At 35.0% G+C, this 24,894-nt stretch overlaps 1 protein-coding gene across 8 annotated transcripts in view; it reads left to right on the top strand.

The window, feature by feature from the left end:
- The window catches only part of tun (tungus), a 328,073-nt gene that overhangs the window by 228,360 nt on the left and 74,819 nt on the right, over positions 1 to 24,894 (top strand). Inside the window, exon 1 of one of the 8 annotated variants that reach the window (XM_067775135.1) lies at positions 16,610 to 16,730. The exons of the other annotated variants lie outside the window; for them this stretch is intronic. Within the exon in view, the coding sequence (XP_067631236.1) occupies positions 16,714 to 16,730 (17 nt within the window). The 5' untranslated portion in view covers positions 16,610 to 16,713. Of the gene's footprint in view, positions 1 to 16,609; positions 16,731 to 24,894 lie in introns of those variants that run through there. 8 annotated transcript variants of the gene reach the window in all.

The following is a 24,894-nucleotide window of genomic DNA, read 5'->3' as shown; positions in this document are numbered from 1 at the left end:
GCTGTCTTGTATATATTCGAGAAGTACGAATGTGCGGTTCGTTATGCGATGGAAGGGATATTTTTAACAGAATCAATGATTTGTACTGGAACTCGGGAAGGTGATACGTGTTGGGGAGATTCTGGTGCCCCGGGCGTTGTGAATGGACGACTTTGTGCTGTGGTATCAGCTGGGATATCGCCTTATAACTCCTTTTTTCCGACTGTATATACATCCATAGAAAATGAAAATGTTCGAGCTTTTCTAAATTCAGCGGAACGAAATTAATTTCAGGCTGTGCAGAGTGGACGTGTTCAAGTTTCAATGAAGTTTAAAGAAGTTTCAAGTGTTATTTACAAATAAATGTTTATAATTTCGATTTAAAAACAAAATTAGTTGTTTGAAATTAAAATGTGACGCATGCGAATGCCTTAGATTGTGAGATCAAACTTTAATCATATCTTTAAAGTTTCCTCGTTAACGAATACCACATGAAAAAAAAATAAAATAAAATTACGAAATAAGTAAGTCAAACTTGACCGATCCATAACGGTATAAAACAGCTGGTCCAACCAACCTTATGGAAATCAATGTATTTGTTATTGATAACATACGACCTTGTCATAACCTTACCATGGCCATTTAATTAGTTTTTGGTTTTTCGCCATGTCAATAATCTATACATTTTTGCTTTCGCTAATTTATTCACATTTTGGAGTTATTATTTTTTGTTTTGAAATATTTTAGCTAAGTAGGTGAGATAATGGCATGCAAAACTAAAGTTTTAGATAATTTTACAGAATACCTTAATTTCCTTTCATTTAATTTCATTAGTATTAATTTAAGTGGCAGTTTTATTATGTAATTATATATTACACATGTAAAACATATTGTTTGATTTGAAAGAAAATGAATAAATCTCATCTAATCTAATGATTTTGTAGTTTGTTGGCAGTTTTTTGATTTAATATTTTATGAAGTTATTACATTTTTAAACCGTTTTATTTAGCTTGACTTAACTGGCCGGCCGTTGTGAACGAATTTTTAGTTAAAATTTAAGTAACATCCCGACAAGCTGCAAGCTGGAAACTTGGAATATAGTTCAGAACCCGTTGACAATGCAATAATGAGAAAAAAACTCCGATAGGTGGCGCATTGATCAAAATGTTTAAAAAAAATCGCATTTGTGCTACGATTAGGCTCATATTTGGAACAAATAACTTTGGAATTAGAGGAGGGACAAGCATACGTGGCGCTGAGTCGAGTAAAGCCTTCGGAAGGATTATGTATTGAGGACTTAGATTGTAACAAATTGTTAGGAAAGAGTCCTTCTAATAATGAGTCACTAAATGAACTAAATAGAATGAGAAATAATAGGCAATTAAATACAGAATAAAAACTTGAAAATAAATTATATAAAATAATTTAAAAAACATTTTTAAGTTAAACGGTTTTATTGAAAACAATACTTACATTAAGTAACAATAATACTAAAAGCTAGAAAATAATTAGGTAGGTCCTAGGTACTAGTCATCACACAGTCTTCATCAATCTAGGGCATTGACAGACAATTAGATAAAAGCGATGGACGCGTCCAATTTCTATCGATAGTCATAAGTAAGGCCAACTGAACCTTAATCAGGCTATGCTACGCCTCACAGTTTTAGAAATTTCACGCTCCCGACGCTTTTATTTAAGTGGTTAGCGACCTTTTTGTGTTTTATAAATTTGTTTTTGCCGGCTCTAGGTCAAATTTTTGAATAAAATACGTAAGTATTTTCTTTTTGACGAATATATTTCCGTTACTCAACGGTAATTGCCTTCTGGGCGACTGTTGACAAAAATTTCACAATATAACATAAATCAATAAACTAACAAATAATAATAAATATTTATAACATACGTTCATCTACACGTCTGCACCGTGTGACGTGGGGTTCTGTACTGTCTGTTTGTTAGTAAATGTTTATACAAGTGAGCGCAATTTACTGTCTCCGTTTTGTAGTTTAGTCTGATGTTAGTTGCTGTGTTTATAATGCGTACTTAGGTGTTTTGTTTAAAAAAACAAACAAAAACAAAAAAGAAATCAACATATTTTTTTAGTTCCCCTTTATTTTAATATAATTAGCTTTGTTCATATGTATTTAATTAGCGAGCTTTGCTCATATTGCTTTTTTGTAATTGATATTAGAGAAAAATTGTAAGTTTACCATCGGCGATGGTTACTAGGACATGTTTCTGAATTTCACTTCTTCATCAGCTAGGTTTTCGGGAGCTGAGCGTTGAACTCGAATCTCCAACATTCATATCAGTGCAAGCCTTTATCTGCCAAGCCATATGAATGTTCCGTTGTTCGCTGTACAATTGGTCTCTAAGAGTTACCTTTTTGTTTATATTCCTTTTGATCACCATGTAGGCACATACACTCTGTATGTAGTTTATTCCTAATGGTGTGGATATGATTTTTAGGCGCGCTTTTGAAAGCTTAGTAACATTTGTTCGGATTTTTACAGTATTTGTTTTTAATACTTCCGCTGTTACTATTATATCAATATGATCATATGTATTTAATTAGCGAGCTTTGCTCATATTGCTTTATACAATGGTTTTTGTAATTGATATTAGAGAAAAATTGTAAACGGCGATGGTTATTAGAACATGTTTCTGAATTTCACTTCTTCATCAGCTAGGTTTTCGGGAGCTGAGCGTTGAACTCGAATCTCCAACATTCATATCAGTGCAAGCCTTTATCTGCTACGCCATATGAATGTTCCGTTGTTCGCTGTACAATTGGTCTCTAAGAGTTACCTTTTTGTTTATATTCCTTTTGATCACCATGTAGGCACATACACTCTGTATGTAGTTTATTCCTAATGGTGTGGATATGATTTTTAGGCGCGCTTTTGAAAGCTTAGTAACATTTGTTCGGATTTTTACAGTATTTGTTTTTAATACTTCCGCTGTTACTATTATATCAATATGATCATATGTATTTAATTAGCGAGCTTTGCTCATATTGCTTTATACAATGGTTTTTGTAATTGATATTAGAGAAAAATTGTAAGTTTACAAACGGCGATGGTTACTAGAACATGTTTCTGAATTTCACTTCTTCATCAGCTAGCTTTTCGGGAGCTGAGCGTTGAACTCGAATCTCCAACATTCATATCAGAGCAAGCCTTTAGCTGCTACGCCATATGAATGTTCCGTTGTTCGCTGTACAATTGGTCTCTAAGAGTTGCCTTTTTGTTTATATTCCTTTTGATCACCATGTAGGCACATACACTCTGTATGTAGTTTATTCCTAATAGTGTGGATATGTTTTTAGGCGCGCTTTTGAAAGCTTAGCAACATTTTTTCGGATTTTTACTGTATTTGTTTTTAATACTTCCGCTGTTACTATTATATCAATATGATCATATGTATTTAATTAGCGAGCTTTGCTCATACTGCTTTATACAATGGTTTTTGTAATTGATATTAGAGAAAAATTGTAAGTTTACAAACGGCGATGGTTACTAGGACATGTTTCTGAATTTCACTTCTTCATCAGCTAGCTTTTCGGGAGCTGAGCGTTGAACTCGAATCTCCAACATTCATATCAGTGCAAGCCTTTAGCTGCTACGCCATATGAATGTTCCGTTGTTCGCTGTACAATTTGTCTCTAAGAGTTGCCTTTTTGTTTATATTCCTTTTGATCACCATGTAGGCACATATACTCTGTATGTAGTTTATTCCTAATGGTGTGTATATGATTTTTAGGCGCGCTTTTGAAAGCTTAGCAACATTTGTTCGGATTTTTACAGTATTTGTTTTTAATACTTCCGCTGTTACTATTATATCAATATGATCATATGTATTTAATTAGCGAGCTTTGCTCATATTGCTTTATACAATGGTGTTTGTAATTGATATTAGAGGAAAATTGTAAGTTTACAAACGGCGATGGTTACTAGGACATGTTTCTGAATTTCACTTCTTCATCAGCTAGCTTTTCGGGAGCTGAGCGTTGAACTCAAATGTTGGAGATTCGAGTTCAACGCTCAGCTCCCGAAAAGCTAGCTGATGAAGAAGTGAAATTCAGAAACATGTCCTAGTAACCATCGCCGTTTGTAAACTTACAATTTTTCTCTAATATCAATTACAAAAACCATTGTATAAAGCAATATGAGCAAAGCTCCCTAATTAAATACATATGATCATATTGATATAATAGTAACAGCGGAAGTATTAAAAACAAATACTGTAAAAATCCGAACAAATGTTACTAAGCTTTCAAAAGCGCGCCTAAAAATCATATCCACCCCATTAGGAATAAACTACTTACAGAGTGTATGTGCCTACATGGTGATCAAAAGGAATATAAACAAAAAGGCAACTCTTAGAGACAAATTGTACAGCGAACAACGGAACATTCATATGGCGTAGCAGCTAAAGGCTTGCACTGATATGAATGTTGGAGATTCGAGTTCAACGCTCAGCTCCCGAAAAGCTAGCTGATGAAGAAGTGAAATTCAGAAACATGTCCTAGTAACCATCGCCGTTTGTATACTTACAATTTTTCTCTAATATCAATTACAAGAACCATTGTATAAAGCAATATGAGCAAAGCTCGCTAATTAAATACATATGATCATATTGATATAATAGTAACAGCGGAAGTATTAAAAACAAATACTGTAAAAATCCGAACAAATGTTACTAAGCTTTCAAAAGCGCACCTAAAAATCATATCCACACCATTAGGAATAAACTACATACAGAGTGTATGTGCCTACATGGTGATCAAAAGGAATATAAACAAAAAGGCAACTCTTAGAGACCAATTGTACAGCGAACAACGGAACATTCATATGGCGTAGCAGCTAAAGGCTTGCACTGATATGAATGTTGGAGATTCGAGTTCAACGCGCAGCTCCCGAAAAGCTAGCTGATGAAGAAGTGAAATTCAGAAACATGTCCTAGTAACCATCGCCGTTTGTAAACTTACAATTTTTCTCTAATATCAATTACAAAAACCATTGTATAAAGCAATATGAGCAAAGCTCGCTAATTAAATACATATGATCATATTGATATAATAGTAACAGCGGAAGTATTATAAACAAATACTGTAAAAATCCGAACAAATTTTACTAAGCTTTCAAAAGCGCGCCTAAAAATCATATCCACATCATTAGGAATAAACTACATACAGAGTGTATGTGCCTACATGGTGATCAAAAGGAATGTAAACAAAAAGGCAACTCTTAGAGACCAATTGTACAGCGAACAACGGAACATTCATATGGCGTAGCAGCTAAAGGCTTGCACTGATATGAATGTTGGAGATTCGAGTTCAACGCTCAGCTCCCGAAAAGCTAGCTGATGAAGAAGTGAAATTCAGAAACATGTCCTAGTAACCATCGCCGTTTGTAAACTTACAATTTTTCTCTAATATCAATTACAAAAACCATTGTATAAAGCAATATGAGCAAAGCTCGCTAATTAAATACATATGATCATATTGATATAATAGTAACAGCGGAAGTATTAAAAACAAATACTGTAAAAATCCGAACAAATGTTGCTAAGCTTTCAAAAGCGCGCCTAAAAATCATATCCACACCATTAGGAATAAACTACATACAGAGTGTATGTGCCTACATGGTGATCAAAAGGAATATAAACAAAAGGGCAACTCTTAGAGACCAATTGTACAGCGAACAACGGAACATTCATATGGCGTAGCAGCTAAAGGCTTGCACTGATATGAATGTTGGAGATTAGAGTTTAACGCTCAGCTCCCGAAAAGCTAGCTGATGAAGAAGTGAAATTCAGAAACATGTCCTAGTAACCATCGCCGTTTGTATACTTACAATTTTTCTCTAATATCAATTACAAGAACCATTGTATAAAGCAATATGAGCAAAGCTCGCTAATTAAATACATATGATCATATTGATATAATAGTAACAGCGGAAGTATTAAAAACAAATACTGTAAAAATCCGAACAAATGTTACTAAGCTTTCAAAAGCGCACCTAAAAATCATATCCACACCATTAGGAATAAACTACATACAGAGTGTATGTGCCTACATGGTGATCAAAAGGAATATAAACAAAAAGGCAACTATTAGAGACCAATTGTACAGCGAACAACGGAACATTCATATGGCGTAGCAGCTAAAGGCTTGCACTGATATGAATGTTGGAGATTCGAGTTCAACGCTCAGCTCCCGAAAAACTAGCTGATGAAGAAGTGAAATTCAGAAACATGTCCTAGTAACCATCGCCGTTTGTAAACTTACAATTTTTCTCTAATATCAATTACAAAAACCATTGTATAAAGCAATATGAGCAAAGCTCGCTAATTAAATACATATGACCATATTGATATAATAGTAACAGCGGAAGTATTAAAAACCAATACTGTAAAAATCCGAACAAATGTTACTAAGCTTTCAAAAGCGCGCCTAAAAATCATATCCACACCATTAGGAATAAACTACATACAGAGTGTATGTGCCTACATGGTGATCAAAAGGAATATAAACAAAAAGGCAACTCTTAGAGACCAATTGTACAGCGAACAACGGAACATTCATATGGCGTAGCAGCTAAAGGCTTGCACTGATATGAATGTTGGAGATTCGAGTTCAACGCTCAGCTCCCGAAAAGCTAGCTGATGAAGAAGTGAAATTCAGAAACATGTCCTAGTAACCATCGCCGTTTGTAAACTTACAATTTTTCTCTAATATCAATTACAAACACCATTGTATAAAGCAATATGAGCAAAGCTCGCTAATTAAATACATATGATCATATTGATATAATAGTAACAGCGGAAGTATTAAAAACAAATACTGTAAAAATCCGAACAAATGTTGCTAAGCTTTCAAAAGCGCGCCTAAAAATCATATCCACACCATTAGGAATAAACTACATGCAGAGTGTATGATCAAAAGGAATATAAACAAAAAGGCAACTCTTAGAGACCAATTGTACAGCGAACATCGGAACATTCATATGGCGTAGCAGCTAAAGGCTTGCACTGATATGAATGTTGGAGATTCGAGTTCAACGCTCAGCTCCCGAAAAGCTAGCTGATGAAGAAGTGAAATTCAGAAACATGTCCTAGTAACCATCGCCGTTTGTAAACTTACATTTTTTCTCTAATATCAATTACAGACACCATTGTATAAAGCAATATGAGCAAAGCTCGCTAATTAAATACATATGATCATATTGATATAATAGTAACAGCGGAAGTATTAAAAACAAATACTGTAAAAATCCGAACAAATGTTCCTAAGCTTTCAAAAGCGCGCCTAAAAATCATATCCACACTATTAGGAATAAACTACATACAGAGTGTATGTGCCTACATGGTGATCAAAAGGAATATAAACAAAAAGGCAACTCTTAGAGACCAATTGTACAGCGAACAACGGAACATTCATATGGCGTAGCAGCTAAAGGCTTGCACTGATATGAATGTTGGAGATTCGAGTTCAACGCTCAGCTCCCGAAAAGCTAGCTGATGAAGAAGTGAAATTCAGAAACATGTCCTAGTAACCATCGCCGTTTAAACTTACAATTTTTCTCTAATATCAATTACAAAAACCATTGTATAAAGCAATATGAGCAAAGCTCCCTAATTAAATACATATGATCATATTGATATAATAGTAACAGCGGAAGTATTAAAAACAAATACTGTAAAATCCGAACAAATGTTACTAAGCTTTCAAAAGCGCACCTAAAAATCATATCCACACCATTAGGAATAAACTACATACAGAGTGTATGTGCCTACATGGTGATCAAAAGGAATATAAACAAAAAGGCAACTCTTAGAGACCAATTGTACAGCGAACAACGGAACATTCATATGGCGTAGCAGCTAAAGGCTTGCACTGATATGAATGTTGGAGATTCGAGTTCAACGCTCAGCTCCCGAAAAGCTAGCTGATGAAGAAGTGAAATTCAGAAACATATCCTAGTAACCATCGCCGTTTGTAAACTTACAATTTTTCTCTAATATCAATTACAAAAACCATTGTATAAAGCAATATGAGCAAAGCTCACTAATTAAATACATATGATCATATTGATATAATAGTAACAGCGGAAGTATTAAAAACAAATACTGTAAAAATCCGAACAAAAGTTTCTAAGCTTTCAAAAGCGCGCCTAAAAATCATATCCACACTATTAGGAATAAACTACATACAGAGTGTATGTGCCTACATGGTGATCAAAAGGAATATAAACAAAAAGGCAACTCTTAGAGACCAATTGTACAGCGAACAACGGAACATTCATATGGCGTAGCAGCTAAAGGCTTGCACTGATATGAATGTTGGAGATTCGAGTTCAACGCTCAGCTCCCGAAAAGCTAGCTGATGAAGAAGTGAAATTCAGAAACATGTCCTAGTAACCATCGCCGTTTGTAAACTTACAATTTTTCTCTAATATCAATTACAAGAACAATTGTATAAAGCAATATGAGCAAAGCTCGCTAATTAAATACATATGATCATATTGATATAATAGTAACAGCGGAAGTATTAAAAACAAATACTGTAAAAATCCGAACAAATGTTACTAAGCTTTCAAAAGCGCACCTAAAAATCATATCCACACCATTAGGAATAAACTACATACAGAGTGTATGTGCCTACATGGTGATCAAAAGGAATATAAACAAAAAGGCAACTCTTAGAGACCAATTGTACAGCGAACAACGGAACATTCATATGGCGTAGCAGCTAAAGGCTTGCACTGATATGAATGTTGGAGATTCGAGTTCAACGCTCAGCTCCCGAAAAGCTAGCTGATGAAGAAGTGAAATTCAGAAACATATCCTAGTAACCATCGCCGTTTGTAAACTTACAATTTTTCTCTAATATCAATTACAAAAACCATTGTATAAAGCAATATGAGCAAAGCTCACTAATTAAATACATATGATCATATTGATATAATAGTAACAGCGGAAGTATTAAAAACAAATACTGTAAAAATCCGAACAAAAGTTTCTAAGCTTTCAAAAGCGCGCCTAAAAATCATATCCACACTATTAGGAATAAACTACATACAGAGTGTATGTGCCTACATGGTGATCAAAAGGAATATAAACAAAAAGGCAACTCTTAGAGACCAATTGTACAGCGAACAACGGAACATTCATATAGCGTAGCAGCTAAAGGCTTGCACTGATATGAATGTTGGAGATTCGAGTTCAACGCTCAGCTCCCGAAAAGCTAGCTGATGAAGAAGTGAAATTCAGAAACATGTCCTAGTAACCATCGCCGTTTGTAAACTTACAATTTTTCTCTAATATCAATTACAAGAACAATTGTATAAAGCAATATGAGCAAAGCTCGCTAATTAAATACATATGATCATATTGATATAATAGTAACAGCGGAAGTATTAAAAACAAATACTGTAAAAATCCGAACAAATGTTACTAAGCTTTCAAAAGCGCACCTAAAAATCATATCCACACCATTAGGAATAAACTACATACAGAGTGTATGTGCCTACATGGTGATCAAAAGGAATATAAACAAAAAGGCAACTCTTAGAGACCAATTGTACAGCGAACAACGGAACATTCATATGGCGTAGCAGCTAAAGGCTTGCACTGATATGAATGTTGGAGATTCGAGTTCAACGCTCAGCTCCCGAAAAGCTAGCTGATGAAGAAGTGAAATTCAGAAACATATCCTAGTAACCATCGCCGTTTGTAAACTTACAATTTTTCTCTAATATCAATTACAAAAACCATTGTATAAAGCAATATGAGCAAAGCTCACTAATTAAATACATATGATCATATTGATATAATAGTAACAGCGGAAGTATTAAAAACAAATACTGTAAAAATCCGAACAAAAGTTTCTAAGCTTTCAAAAGCGCGCCTAAAAATCATATCCACACTATTAGGAATAAACTACATACAGAGTGTATGTGCCTACATGGTGATCAAAAGGAATATAAACAAAAAGGCAACTCTTAGAGACCAATTGTACAGCGAACAACGGAACATTCATATGGCGTAGCAGCTAAAGGCTTGCACTGATATGAATGTTGGAGATTCGAGTTCAACGCTCAGCTCCCGAAAAGCTAGCTGATGAAGAAGTGAAATTCAGAAACATGTCCTAGTAACCATCGCCGTTTGTAAACTTACAATTTTTCTCTAATATCAATTACAAAAACCATTGTATAAAGCAATATGAGCAAAGCTCCCTAATTAAATACATATGATCATATTGATATAATAGTAACAGCGGAAGTATTAAAAACAAATACTGTAAAAATCCGAACAAATGTTGCTAAGCTTTCAAAAGCTCGCCTAAAAATCATATCCACACTATTAGGAATAAACTACATACAGAGTGTATGTGCCTACATGGTGATCAAAAGGAATATAAACAAAAAGGCAACTATTAGAGACCAATTGTACAGCGAACAACGGAACATTCATATGGCGTAGCAGCTAAAGGCTTGCACTGATATGAATGTTGGAGATTCGAGTTCAACGCTCAGCTCCCGAAAAGCTAGCTGATGAAGAAGTGAAATTCAGAAACATGTCCTAGTAACCATCGCCGTTTGTAAACTTACAATTTTTCTCTAATATCAATTACAAAAACCATTGTATAAAGCAATATGAGCAAAGCTCCCTAATTAAATACATATGACCATATTGATATAATAGTAACAGCGGAAGTATTAAAAACAAATACTGTAAAAATCCGAACAAATGTTACTAAGCTTTCAAAAGCGCACCTAAAAATCATATCCACACCATTAGGAATAAACTACATACAGAGTGTATGTGCCTACATGGTGATCAAAAGGAATATAAACAAAAAGGCAACTATTAGAGACCAATTGTACAGCGAACAACGGAACATTCATATGGCGTAGCAGCTAAAGGCTTGCACTGATATGAATGTTGGAGATTCGAGTTCAACGCTCAGCTCCCGAAAAACTAGCTGATGAAGAAGTGAAATTCAGAAACATGTCCTAGTAACCATCGCCGTTTGTAAACTTACAATTTTTCTCTAATATCAATTACAAAAACCATTGTATAAAGCAATATGAGCAAAGCTCGCTAATTAAATACATATGACCATATTGATATAATAGTAACAGCGGAAGTATTAAAAACCAATACTGTAAAAATCCGAACAAATGTTACTAAGCTTTCAAAAGCGCGCCTAAAAATCATATCCACACCATTAGGAATAAACTACATACAGAGTGTATGTGCCTACATGGTGATCAAAAGGAATATAAACAAAAAGGCAACTCTTAGAGACCAATTGTACAGCGAACAACGGAACATTCATATGGCGTAGCAGCTAAAGGCTTGCACTGATATGAATGTTGGAGATTCGAGTTCAACGCTCAGCTCCCGAAAAGCTAGCTGATGAAGAAGTGAAATTCAGAAACATGTCCTAGTAACCATCGCCGTTTGTAAACTTACAATTTTTCTCTAATATCAATTACAAACACCATTGTATAAAGCAATATGAGCAAAGCTCGCTAATTAAATACATATGATCATATTGATATAATAGTAACAGCGGAAGTATTAAAAACAAATACTGTAAAAATCCGAACAAATGTTGCTAAGCTTTCAAAAGCGCGCCTAAAAATCATATCCACACCATTAGGAATAAACTACATGCAGAGTGTATGATCAAAAGGAATATAAACAAAAAGGCAACTCTTAGAGACCAATTGTACAGCGAACATCGGAACATTCATATGGCGTAGCAGCTAAAGGCTTGCACTGATATGAATGTTGGAGATTCGAGTTCAACGCTCAGCTCCCGAAAAGCTAGCTGATGAAGAAGTGAAATTCAGAAACATGTCCTAGTAACCATCGCCGTTTGTAAACTTACATTTTTTCTCTAATATCAATTACAGACACCATTGTATAAAGCAATATGAGCAAAGCTCGCTAATTAAATACATATGATCATATTGATATAATAGTAACAGCGGAAGTATTAAAAACAAATACTGTAAAAATCCGAACAAATGTTCCTAAGCTTTCAAAAGCGCGCCTAAAAATCATATCCACACTATTAGGAATAAACTACATACAGAGTGTATGTGCCTACATGGTGATCAAAAGGAATATAAACAAAAAGGCAACTCTTAGAGACCAATTGTACAGCGAACAACGGAACATTCATATGGCGTAGCAGCTAAAGGCTTGCACTGATATGAATGTTGGAGATTCGAGTTCAACGCTCAGCTCCCGAAAAGCTAGCTGATGAAGAAGTGAAATTCAGAAACATGTCCTAGTAACCATCGCCGTTTAAACTTACAATTTTTCTCTAATATCAATTACAAAAACCATTGTATAAAGCAATATGAGCAAAGCTCCCTAATTAAATACATATGATCATATTGATATAATAGTAACAGCGGAAGTATTAAAAACAAATACTGTAAAATCCGAACAAATGTTACTAAGCTTTCAAAAGCGCACCTAAAAATCATATCCACACCATTAGGAATAAACTACATACAGAGTGTATGTGCCTACATGGTGATCAAAAGGAATATAAACAAAAAGGCAACTCTTAGAGACCAATTGTACAGCGAACAACGGAACATTCATATGGCGTAGCAGCTAAAGGCTTGCACTGATATGAATGTTGGAGATTCGAGTTCAACGCTCAGCTCCCGAAAAGCTAGCTGATGAAGAAGTGAAATTCAGAAACATATCCTAGTAACCATCGCCGTTTGTAAACTTACAATTTTTCTCTAATATCAATTACAAAAACCATTGTATAAAGCAATATGAGCAAAGCTCACTAATTAAATACATATGATCATATTGATATAATAGTAACAGCGGAAGTATTAAAAACAAATACTGTAAAAATCCGAACAAAAGTTTCTAAGCTTTCAAAAGCGCGCCTAAAAATCATATCCACACTATTAGGAATAAACTACATACAGAGTGTATGTGCCTACATGGTGATCAAAAGGAATATAAACAAAAAGGCAACTCTTAGAGACCAATTGTACAGCGAACAACGGAACATTCATATGGCGTAGCAGCTAAAGGCTTGCACTGATATGAATGTTGGAGATTCGAGTTCAACGCTCAGCTCCCGAAAAGCTAGCTGATGAAGAAGTGAATTTCAGAAACATGTCCTAGTAACCATCGCCGTTTGTAAACTTACAATTTTTCTCTAATATCAATTACAAGAACAATTGTATAAAGCAATATGAGCAAAGCTCGCTAATTAAATACATATGATCATATTGATATAATAGTAACAGCGGAAGTATTAAAAACAAATACTGTAAAAATCCGAACAAATGTTACTAAGCTTTCAAAAGCGCACCTAAAAATCATATCCACACCATTAGGAATAAACTACATACAGAGTGTATGTGCCTACATGGTGATCAAAAGGAATATAAACAAAAAGGCAACTCTTAGAGACCAATTGTACAGCGAACAACGGAACATTCATATGGCGTAGCAGCTAAAGGCTTGCACTGATATGAATGTTGGAGATTCGAGTTCAACGCTCAGCTCCCGAAAAGCTAGCTGATGAAGAAGTGAAATTCAGAAACATATCCTAGTAACCATCGCCGTTTGTAAACTTACAATTTTTCTCTAATATCAATTACAAAAACCATTGTATAAAGCAATATGAGCAAAGCTCACTAATTAAATACATATGATCATATTGATATAATAGTAACAGCGGAAGTATTAAAAACAAATACTGTAAAAATCCGAACAAAAGTTTCTAAGCTTTCAAAAGCGCGCCTAAAAATCATATCCACACTATTAGGAATAAACTACATACAGAGTGTATGTGCCTACATGGTGATCAAAAGGAATATAAACAAAAAGGCAACTCTTAGAGACCAATTGTACAGCGAACAACGGAACATTCATATAGCGTAGCAGCTAAAGGCTTGCACTGATATGAATGTTGGAGATTCGAGTTCAACGCTCAGCTCCCGAAAAGCTAGCTGATGAAGAAGTGAAATTCAGAAACATGTCCTAGTAACCATCGCCGTTTGTAAACTTACAATTTTTCTCTAATATCAATTACAAGAACAATTGTATAAAGCAATATGAGCAAAGCTCGCTAATTAAATACATATGATCATATTGATATAATAGTAACAGCGGAAGTATTAAAAACAAATACTGTAAAAATCCGAACAAATGTTACTAAGCTTTCAAAAGCGCACCTAAAAATCATATCCACACCATTAGGAATAAACTACATACAGAGTGTATGTGCCTACATGGTGATCAAAAGGAATATAAACAAAAAGGCAACTCTTAGAGACCAATTGTACAGCGAACAACGGAACATTCATATGGCGTAGCAGCTAAAGGCTTGCACTGATATGAATGTTGGAGATTCGAGTTCAACGCTCAGCTCCCGAAAAGCTAGCTGATGAAGAAGTGAAATTCAGAAACATATCCTAGTAACCATCGCCGTTTGTAAACTTACAATTTTTCTCTAATATCAATTACAAAAACCATTGTATAAAGCAATATGAGCAAAGCTCACTAATTAAATACATATGATCATATTGATATAATAGTAACAGCGGAAGTATTAAAAACAAATACTGTAAAAATCCGAACAAAAGTTTCTAAGCTTTCAAAAGCGCGCCTAAAAATCATATCCACACTATTAGGAATAAACTACATACAGAGTGTATGTGCCTACATGGTGATCAAAAGGAATATAAACAAAAAGGCAACTCTTAGAGACCAATTGTACAGCGAACAACGGAACATTCATATGGCGTAGCAGCTAAAGGCTTGCACTGATATGAATGTTGGAGATTCGAGTTCAACGCTCAGCTCCCGAAAAGCTAGCTGATGAAGAAGTGAAATTCAGAAACATGTCCTAGTAACCATCGCCGTTTGTAAACTTACAATTTTTCTCTAATATCAATTACAAAAACCATTGTATAAAGCAATATGAGCAAAGCTCCCTAATTAAATACATATGATCATATTGATATAATAGTAACAGCGGAAGTATTAAAAACAAATACTGTAAAAATCCGAACAAATGTTGCTAAGCTTTCAAAAGCTCGCCTAAAAATCATATCCACACTATTAGGAATAAACTACATACAGAGTGTATGTGCCTACATGGTGATCAAAAGGAATATAAACAAAAAGGCAACTCTTAGAGACCAATTGTACAGCGAACAACGGAACATTCATATGGCGTAGCAGCTAAAGGCTTGCACTGATATGAATGTTGGAGATTCGAGTTCAACGCTCAGCTCCCGAAAAGCTAGCTGATGAAGAAGTGAAATTCAGAAACATGTCCTAGTAACCATCGCCGTTTGTAAACTTACAATTTTTCTCTAATATCAATTACAAAAACCATTGTATAAAGCAATATGAGCAAAGCTCGCTAATTAAATACATATGATCATATTGATATAATAGTAACAGCGGAAGTATTAAAAACAAATACTGTAAAAATCCGAACAAATGTTGCTAAGCTTTCAAAAGCTCGCCTAAAAATCATATCCACACTATTAGGAATAAACTACATACAGAGTGTATGTGCCTACATTGTGATCAAAAGGAATATAAACAAAAAGGCAACTCTTAGAGACCAATTGTACAGCGAACAACGGAACATTCATATGGCGTAGCAGCTAAAGGCTTGCACTGATATGAATGTTGGAGATTCGAGTTCAACGCTCAGCTCCCGAAAAGCTAGCTGATGAAGAAGTGAAATTCAGAATCATGTCCTAGTAACCATCGCCGTTTGTAAACTTACAATTTTTCTCTAATATCAATAATTAGTTTTGTTTTCTCAATATCTGTTTTTATTATGTTTTTAAATACTTATTTTTGTATGTAATTTTTCTTTTATTTTTATACCTTCCATGAACATGAAATGGTATATTAACTTTGGTCCGATGTTTGTAACGTTGAGAAATATAGAAGATAGACTCACCATTAAGCATACCGACTTGATCAGGGCAACGAACTGAGTTGATATAGCCATGTCCGTCTGTCCGTCCGTCCGTCTGTCTGTTTGAACGAAAACTAGTCCCACAAATTTTGAGATATCTCAATGAAATTTGGCACCAGGATGTATTTTTGTATTATATTAGACATTTGTCGGATCCGGTAGGATCGGACCACTATAACATATATCTCCCATACAACCGATCGTTCAGATAAGTGGATTTTGGTCATTCCTGCCGCAATTTAGAAAATATAAACGTGAAACACGGTGATATATATTCTAATATATCATAGAAGATTTCCTGAAAAAATTACTTTGATCGGAGCTATATGTATATAGTATATACCTGTCCCATACAACGGATCGTTCAGATAAGGGGGTTTTTGCCATTTTTTTATATTTATCTTAAAATCGTTTAGGTATGTACATCTGTTCACTATATATTTCTTATCTTATACAGCGCATTATTTGGATATTACGAATGGGATAAGATTATTGTTCAGCCCCATTCGTGAAAGGTATGAAGTCTTCGGCACGGCCGAAGACAGTCCCGTCGTTACTTGTTTTTTATTTTTATTTTTTTACAAATTTTTAGAACGCATATCGCGCCGCAATTGAAACCGTTGGAGAGCCCTTATCTCCAATCCGTAACAATGATCTGACGTCTTAATTATTATTTACTCTGCATTTGGACCGGTTGAAAAAGTCTTGTCCCCAATCCGTACCTTAGCATGGACTATCTAAGTAGGTAGGTAATAATCGTTCACTCCGCTGTTGTTATTTGGTCGCTTGTAGAGGCCTTGTCACCAATCCGTGCTCATAATTTGGAGTCTTGAGTATTAGTTCACATCTTTCGCAACGGACAGGCATGGTTTCCCATAAGCGTTTCTTTTTCCTCTTGTATTGTCTAGTCCTTACTTTCGCGGCGCAGCCTTTCCAGACTTCTTAACCACTGCATTGTGTCTGCGTAAATTTTTCGATACCTTGGAACATGCAAACCACAATTATTACAGGAGTGTAATATTCCTCAAATATACTGCGCAGTCTACATCTAAAGCTATGGAACCTTGGGCATTCAAGAAAGACGTAGTAGACCTCCTTTATTGTTTCGTCTCCGTAGTGTTCGCATATGTTATTTTCTTCATGTACCATGTGGTATTAGCCCGAATGCAAAGGGAACGATTTGTTTGTCCCCTCGCATTTCCAGGTTTGCGAATTTAAATCGAATCCTACGACACGATTTCCCTACCACGAGAATATTCTAGGCCTCTTAACCCACCAAGGGGTTTGTCGTATTTTATCTTGTATACGATTACCTTAGCTTTCCCTTTAACAGCCTTAACAGTCGAATAAATTATTTATTCACTTGTTTGAGTTGAATATAAAAAAAATTAAGACATTAAGCAATTTTCTCTCAGTAATTGCTTTAATCAAAAAAACCTAATCGTATGCAAATTTTTGATGAAATAGATTAACTTGCTTATGCATTGGCTATCACAACAAGCAATTTCATATTACCTTATTTTTCCTACCTCATACCCTCCAGGTAGACAAAACTATTGTTTATTTTTTTCTTTTCTACTGCCATCCATATATAGAATAAGAAATTAATTTTCCTGACACATCGTTTATCGCAACTATATGCATATGTGTATGCGTGTGTGTGCTTGTATGTGAGTAGCAATCAGGATATCGAATCGGTTGAGCACAGATTGAATGAGTGGCCACGACGACGCGACGGTAGTCGTCAAGTATAATTGCTGCTTGTCCTGCGATGTATGGCATGCCACATGTTGTGTTATCGTTACGAGTTTGCACGTGTGCGTATGTGCGTGTTACATTGAAGTAGTATGATAGCGTGCAAACTGCCATATATCGCATAATGGTTGAAAAGGGCGTTTTAAAGATTTGCAATGGCTATGGTGTGATGACGTGTTGTACTGGTGCCTTGTATATGGTATTCATTGCAATAATTATAAGTATATGTACATATATAAAATTGCAAAACTGTATGTGTGTTTGTTAACACAATTTTTTTCAATGAATACCTTGAATGCGTATTTTGTTTTTTATTTGCGTGCGTATATGGATGTTTTTTTTTTTTTTATTGTTACTATGAGTGTATGTAATTAGGTCCTTTGCCGTCGCCATAAACTGTTGCTATCACATTAAATGTTCCATCGCATGCCACACACAAAAGTTGTACCAGCACAGCGATAAAGGCGCAACAGCATGGTACACGCACGCTTATGAATATTATATCCATTTGGCACGATTTAAATTGCTGTACATAATTACGAAAGTGGGTAGGTGTGTTCTCCCTACATGCTCTATGACATATTGTATGTACAGTGTACAGTTATGTATACGAAAAAAGCACACCTTCAGCGTGCTAATGTTAATCCCCTATTCTTCTTTTGATGTGTATGTGTGAACCTTTCCAGTTACATCTGTCGCTACTCGTTACGCGTTATTCTTACTCGTTGATGTCAGCGTAATCAGACACTACGAGAAGGTCTTTATGGCCCATAACTGAAACCTATACAATTTAGACAAATTTTAAAATTAAATCTGAGTTAAAACGTTCTGCAAGTGGGCCAGGGAGTGGTCATAAAGGTCAGGTTAGCCATCAAGCCAAGATTTAGAAAACGAGACAAGAGCAAAAGAAAAACGAAACGGTACATTCACTACTACGACAAAGTCAAATTTTGTATGTGGTAAGCTCTCAAGTCAAGTATTGGCGTTTAGAAAATTTCGCAGATTCACCATATATTTGAAGTTGGTTTAGAATTTAATTACTTAGATGGCATTGCCTTAATAACTTGGAATCAAAAACAAAAATATTTTAATTTGCCAATTTTGACTTTGACGGATATCCCAAGAAGTTTATTATAGAGTGGATAAAATCCACCATTTTTGAGGAACGTCGAGATCTGTAATTCTGACTTCTTAGTCTCAGGGATTTTTATCGTGATATCAGAGCAATATGATCCCAATTAAAGTTCACAATCACGCTTAGCAGTTATCACAAACACAAAATCAATCAATACTATCATCAAAGCAGAACGATTAGATGTGGACAAGAGAAAGGCTGACGTGTATGGGGCCGAAGCTGGCTAGCTATTAGACAGAAGTCATATTAGAAAGCTGTGAACAAGTGGGTTATGAACAAGTTATTATGTAATTACCTCTACCTGAAATATTCAGAAGTATGCGATGACTTAAACCTAGCTTTAAAGGTACAGTAAGAAAGAAAGTTGCCCTTATGCAAATAATGGCTAACAGTGGTGGTCTAGGCGAGGCTACGCCTCAAATATTACTCACCTCAATGCAGTATGATACGGATCTAAACTGGCCCAACAAAAAAAAAAATATATTTGAAGCCTACAGATTTAAAGCAATGCAAATACCAAGTAAATTTTGATTTGAGATCCTTGTAAATCTCGAAAATTCCAGTAGATCTGCTGGCAAATGAAAATGTCAATTATTATGGCAATGAAATTAAGCGAACATCTGAAGATGCCAAAGAAACGGCAAACTCAGGGACAATAGTTAAGTGGCGAAAAAAAAAACCTGGGAGGAACCGAAGAACGGACGCTGTAGCTAAATTATGGCTTAAATGTAGCACATAAATATTGCGAAGTCATGCCGGTTTTTCGGAGTAATTATGCGATTGTAGGATAAAAGAGGATCCTTCCAACGTAACACGGAGGAGAATTTTTCTGGGCAAATAGCCAGAAATAGAAAGCAAAATGAAAATAAAAGGAGGGAACACTGAAGAGAAAATTTCATAAAAGTATTGTAAGCAAATAAGATAAAAGAGAGAGAATAAGGAAAAAATAGATAAAATAGAACCAGAGGTAAGGCGAAAATGAGAATAAGTAGAAGAACAAGAAGAAGAAGGAGCAATGATGATTATACTGATTTAACGTTAAAAACTTTGTTAATCATGTTTATAGCAATGATGATGCTGATAAGAGCGACAATGAAGACAAGAAAAAAAAATTACTTAAAAGTTCTTGTATAATACTATGTTCAAACAGAAAAATAAATTGAGGAAATTTCGATTTGAATTGAGTGCTGTTCATACAACTCGATTTAGCTTACACAATAGTAATTTGATAGCTGGTTGGCTCATCTCTACAGCAAGAACATACCTTTGTTCATACTGTCAAAATGTGCGTGTTGGTATAGGGCGAATGAAATGGAATTAAAACATAAAACTTTGAAATTTTTGTGTGTTGTAAGAAAACGTGTTCAATGTTTTGGTTTCATTTTGAGTTTGCCATCTTCCTTTGACAATCCCGACTCCAGTGAAATGAAGGACATAAAATCAGCTGATGAGATGAGCCAACCATATAGTTCAGCCATGCGTAATTGACGTTTAAATATACTCAATAAACACACTTTGCATTGTTGCATTTGCAGTTTGAAACAATTTATTACGCAATTTTTTTTAAATTGGCAATTTATTATTACAATTTATTATATGACAAATTGCGTAATAAATTGCCCAAATAGTATAAATTGCCAATTTGGTGTGTGTTTGAACCTAGTATAACGGCAATTTATCATTTCAAAGTAAGCCCCGTTTCTCTTCTTCACCCTCTATCCCATTGTCTTCTACTTCATCTTATAATTCTGGTCTACGCTTATTCCCACTGCTAAATCCATTCCGACTACTATTTCCACACCTACTCCCAATCCCACTCTTTCTACCACTTCCACTCCTACTCCCTCTACCTCTCTCACTACAGTTTCCTCATATATAAAATCTCTAAAAAAAATATGGAATATCTGCTTTATTTGATCGCCCGATTTTCATTCATTTTTACATATAAAATATATATAGATAATTCAAAGTTCCCCTGCCCGATATAATTCCTCACTATGATGTATCTCAGTAAGCAGAGGCATTTTTCATTCTTTAGCTTCTGAAGAAATATTTTTTTATTAATATGTTTTCCCAACAAGTCTCAGTACCTCTGTACTTCGAAAAATTAGTACAAGTATAGTATCGAAGTGCTTGTCCTTGAATTGTTGAAGTACAAGTAAAGTACTTGTAAGTACATTCGAAGTACTTTGACAAGTATTGACCGGTTTTGAAGCGGGTCAACTAATATTTTTTAACAATCAGCTCAACTACTGATCAAAACGGCATTTTCCACAAATATGAGATATTTTATAATACTAAAAATTTTTGTAAATCGTTCGCTAATTTAGTCATAAATTTTGAACGTCCCATCACCTTTAGCGAAGTTCCTTTCAACATTTGTTGGAATGATTCCCTTTCCACAGTTCAAATTAGTGAAGGTCATCACTCTGTCATCATACTTCTCCGGCTTGAGTAGTTAACCCCGGGTGTTTTATACGCAGGTGCCTCAAAAATTCGACGATTTTCTTTTTTTTTGTTTTTTAGGCGTGCATCGCAAAATACGCATTTTGCAGTAATACATAGTTCCTCCCATGAGCTTATCATCAGTAATAATTTATACTTATTTTTCATATTCAATAAAAATTTTATAACAGATGTTGTACATTTTGCTTTTCCAGAAAAAGTACTTTCGTTTACTTGCAAGTATTTCGTAAGTATATCTATTTTTCGGATTCGAAGTACAAGTACTGTAGTACTTATACTTTGTACTCAGATTTAAAGTTTTTGAGTACTTGTCCTTATTTGGTACTAGTACAAGTATGTACTCAGTACTTTACAGGTCTGATTTTGCTAATTTGATTCATCAGATTTTGATTAATGAAGTTACAAACAGATTTTGCATTCCCTTTATATAAGGTTAACCTATTCGAAATGCTGCCTTAATACTAAATTTGAAAAGATCGTACCATCCGGGTCCACTTTTCGGAAGGAAAGGGGCCAAAATATTCCGCTTGTCGAAGAGAAACTTCTGTACTAAACTTCACGCAAATTGCACCATAAATAGAGTTTTTGCGAATATGGCGGCCACTGATTCACTTCCCGGTTAAAAAATTGTCTCAAATGTTAACTTACTTAACTTGGTCGAAGAATGAATTATTTCAACAAATGTGAATTGAGGAAATTGTATGCCCTAATTACCGCTACATTAAGATAAAAAGTAAAAGTTGTTAAAAATGATAGTTACTTCTCCCCCTCTTCGAGATTAAGAGAATGCGAGAGGTGCACATAATCGACCAAACGGGAAAGGCGTGGGTTCAAGAGCGGGGCTGTGAAGTGTCGAAGATTATATGCAGGTCTTACGACCTTAGACTAACAAAGTTGCTTCTATCATTAAAAAGAGAGAACTGTAGACTCATGACGGGTGTTCTGACTGGGCACTGCCTTCTGGCGTCATATGCCTTTAAATTAGGCTTTCAGTGATAGCAGATGTAGGAAGTGCGGGTTGGAGGAGGAAACTATCGAGCACGTTTTATGCTCATGCCATGCGCTTGCCAGGCTTAGACTCCAGCTATTAGGAGTGATACAGCTGTCAGATCTAGAAGCAGCAAGTGGCTTATGTTCTAGCAGGCTTATTTTATAACATAGGTCCTGGTTTTTGATACGATTTTACAATGTGGTCGTTAAAACAAACTTCTGGTAACACTACGCACTCATTCAGTCTATGTGAGGTCCTCACGGACCGGTCAGTTCAACCTTAGCTAACCTAACCTACTTCTCCCCACAGTTGACTCCAATTAAAGTAAGTTATCTTCAAGAAGAATATGTGAACTGGTACGAGACAGCCAAAGTCCTGCAAGTAGAAGTTCATTTTAATTGTAGGAAAACAACAAATATATTTTATCTTAAACCAAAAAGTAACACATACAAAAGTTTCAAATGTACTATTCCTCTGATCAAAACTGTATTTGCTGCCCACTCTTCAACAATGTGTCATAAAAACTTTTGTAAATGCGTTATGGTGTAAGGCGGCATGTCGACTTGGCATATGATGTTGGTCTATGTTTCATATTGCGACTCGACATCTTTGTTATAATTTGTGACACAAATTCAAGTGTAGAAACATATAAAAAGTAAAAAAAATAAATAAAAGAACAAATAAAGTAAGTGTATTTTGGAGTGTGTGCGTTCACACAAGTGGGCGCGAATTGGTTAACTAGTACAAACATAATTTGCAGGTGGCTGTAAACGTTACAAACATACATACATACATACCGATATACATGCGCATAGACACACAATATATGAGACCATATATATTACATATATAAAACATTGTTTGACATAATACTTATTAAGGCTAATCTGCACACTCGGCTACCCACATTCATTTATTGCTCCTACTAACTTACGCTCTTCATATTGCTGCAGTAATTCTAACAAAATGTGCTCCATCAAGAATTAGTAAGGGAGTTCAGAATTTTGTGTATTTGATGTTGGAAACGGTGCTATAGCAAATGAAAGCTACGAATCGTGAAACATTTTTTCCGTTTTAAATTTTTGTCTTTGCATATTTTGTTTTGTTTTGACAATTGTTAATATGCTATTCTATATATATCAAAATAATCTGGGCGAAAAAAGAAATTCATTTAGCCATGTCCGTCCGTCCGTCCGTCCGTCTGTCTGTAAACACGGTAACTTGAGTAAATTTTGAGGTATCTTAATGAAATTTGATGTAAGTTCCTGGACACTCATCTCAGATCGCTATTTAAAATAAACGAAATCGGACTATAACCACGCCCACTTTTTCGTTATCGAAAATTTCGAAAAACCGAAAAAGTGCGATAATTCATTACCAAAGAGATAAAGCGATGAAATTTGGTAATTGGATTGACCCTATGACGTAGAATTTGGACAATGGGCGTGGCACCGCCCACTTTTAAAAGAAGGTAATTTCAAAGTTTTGCAAGCTCTAATTTGGCATCCGTTAAAGATATCATGATGAAATTTGGCCGGAACATTACTCCTATTACTATATGTGTTCTAAATAAAAATTTGAGAAATCTGATGACGAACACGCCCACCTAAAAAAATAAATTTTTTAAGTCAAATTTTAACAAAAAATTTAATATTTTCACAGTATATAAGTAAATTATGTCAACATTCAACTCCAACATTCGTCTCCAAAGCTCTCAGCTGAGTATGGAATGTTCGGTTACGCCCGAACTTAGCCCTCCTTACTTGTTTCGTTTTAAATTTTTTCTTTGCATGTTTTGTTTTGTTTTGACAGTCGTTAGTTTGCTATTCAAAATTGAAATAAAAAGATGATAAAAAAAATTTAAGGACTACCTTTATATAAATGGACCAAAAAATAGAAGGCAATTTTTCCTTTAATACAGACATAGTCTTGTTGAATTTTGACTAAAAAACTTTAACAATAGCCCTTGTAAAACATTATTTTATCATCTTTTTATTTGCAATTTTGCCAAACACTGCCGAGGGGCGACCCCGCTTAGAAAAATTTTCTTCTAATGGAAAAACCGTATTTCTAAAATGTTGATGTTGAGAATTCCACCTCGATTGTCAGCTACTTAATTTATGGAGCTCAAAATCGTGGTGAAATTCGCATACGCCTGAAAGTCTAAAAGGATCGTGGCGAAAGTCGCGTACGCCTAAAAGTGTGCAAGGACGTGCATTGAGTTGGGCCTTCAACGAGGTGGAATTCTACAACGCCTGCAACACTCAGGAGGCTAGCCATGAAGGTATGACCTAATCTTCTAAATAGTTCGACTTGTGCGTTACGTAGCTCAAAGTTTTTGATCAAACATTGCACTGTCACCAAGTGTTAAACTATATTTCAGCTTTCAAGTCTCTAGATATCCAGGAAGTTAGTTCAAAATCGATTGCAAGATTCCCAATTTAAAACTAGTTTTCTCAATATCTCGATCCTTGTGCCACCTAGCGGACATTTTTTGATAAAATATTGAATTGTCATTGTATTGACTTACGGCCCATTGTGTTGACTTACGGCCCAAGTTTC

This window comes from Eurosta solidaginis, chromosome 3 (genome assembly GCF_040869045.1).
Source record: "Eurosta solidaginis isolate ZX-2024a chromosome 3, ASM4086904v1, whole genome shotgun sequence".
Classification (NCBI taxonomy): Eukaryota; Metazoa; Arthropoda; class Insecta; order Diptera; family Tephritidae; genus Eurosta; species Eurosta solidaginis.
Note: the sequence above shows the minus strand (reverse complement) of the source record. Positions and strands in the feature narration are given on the sequence as shown.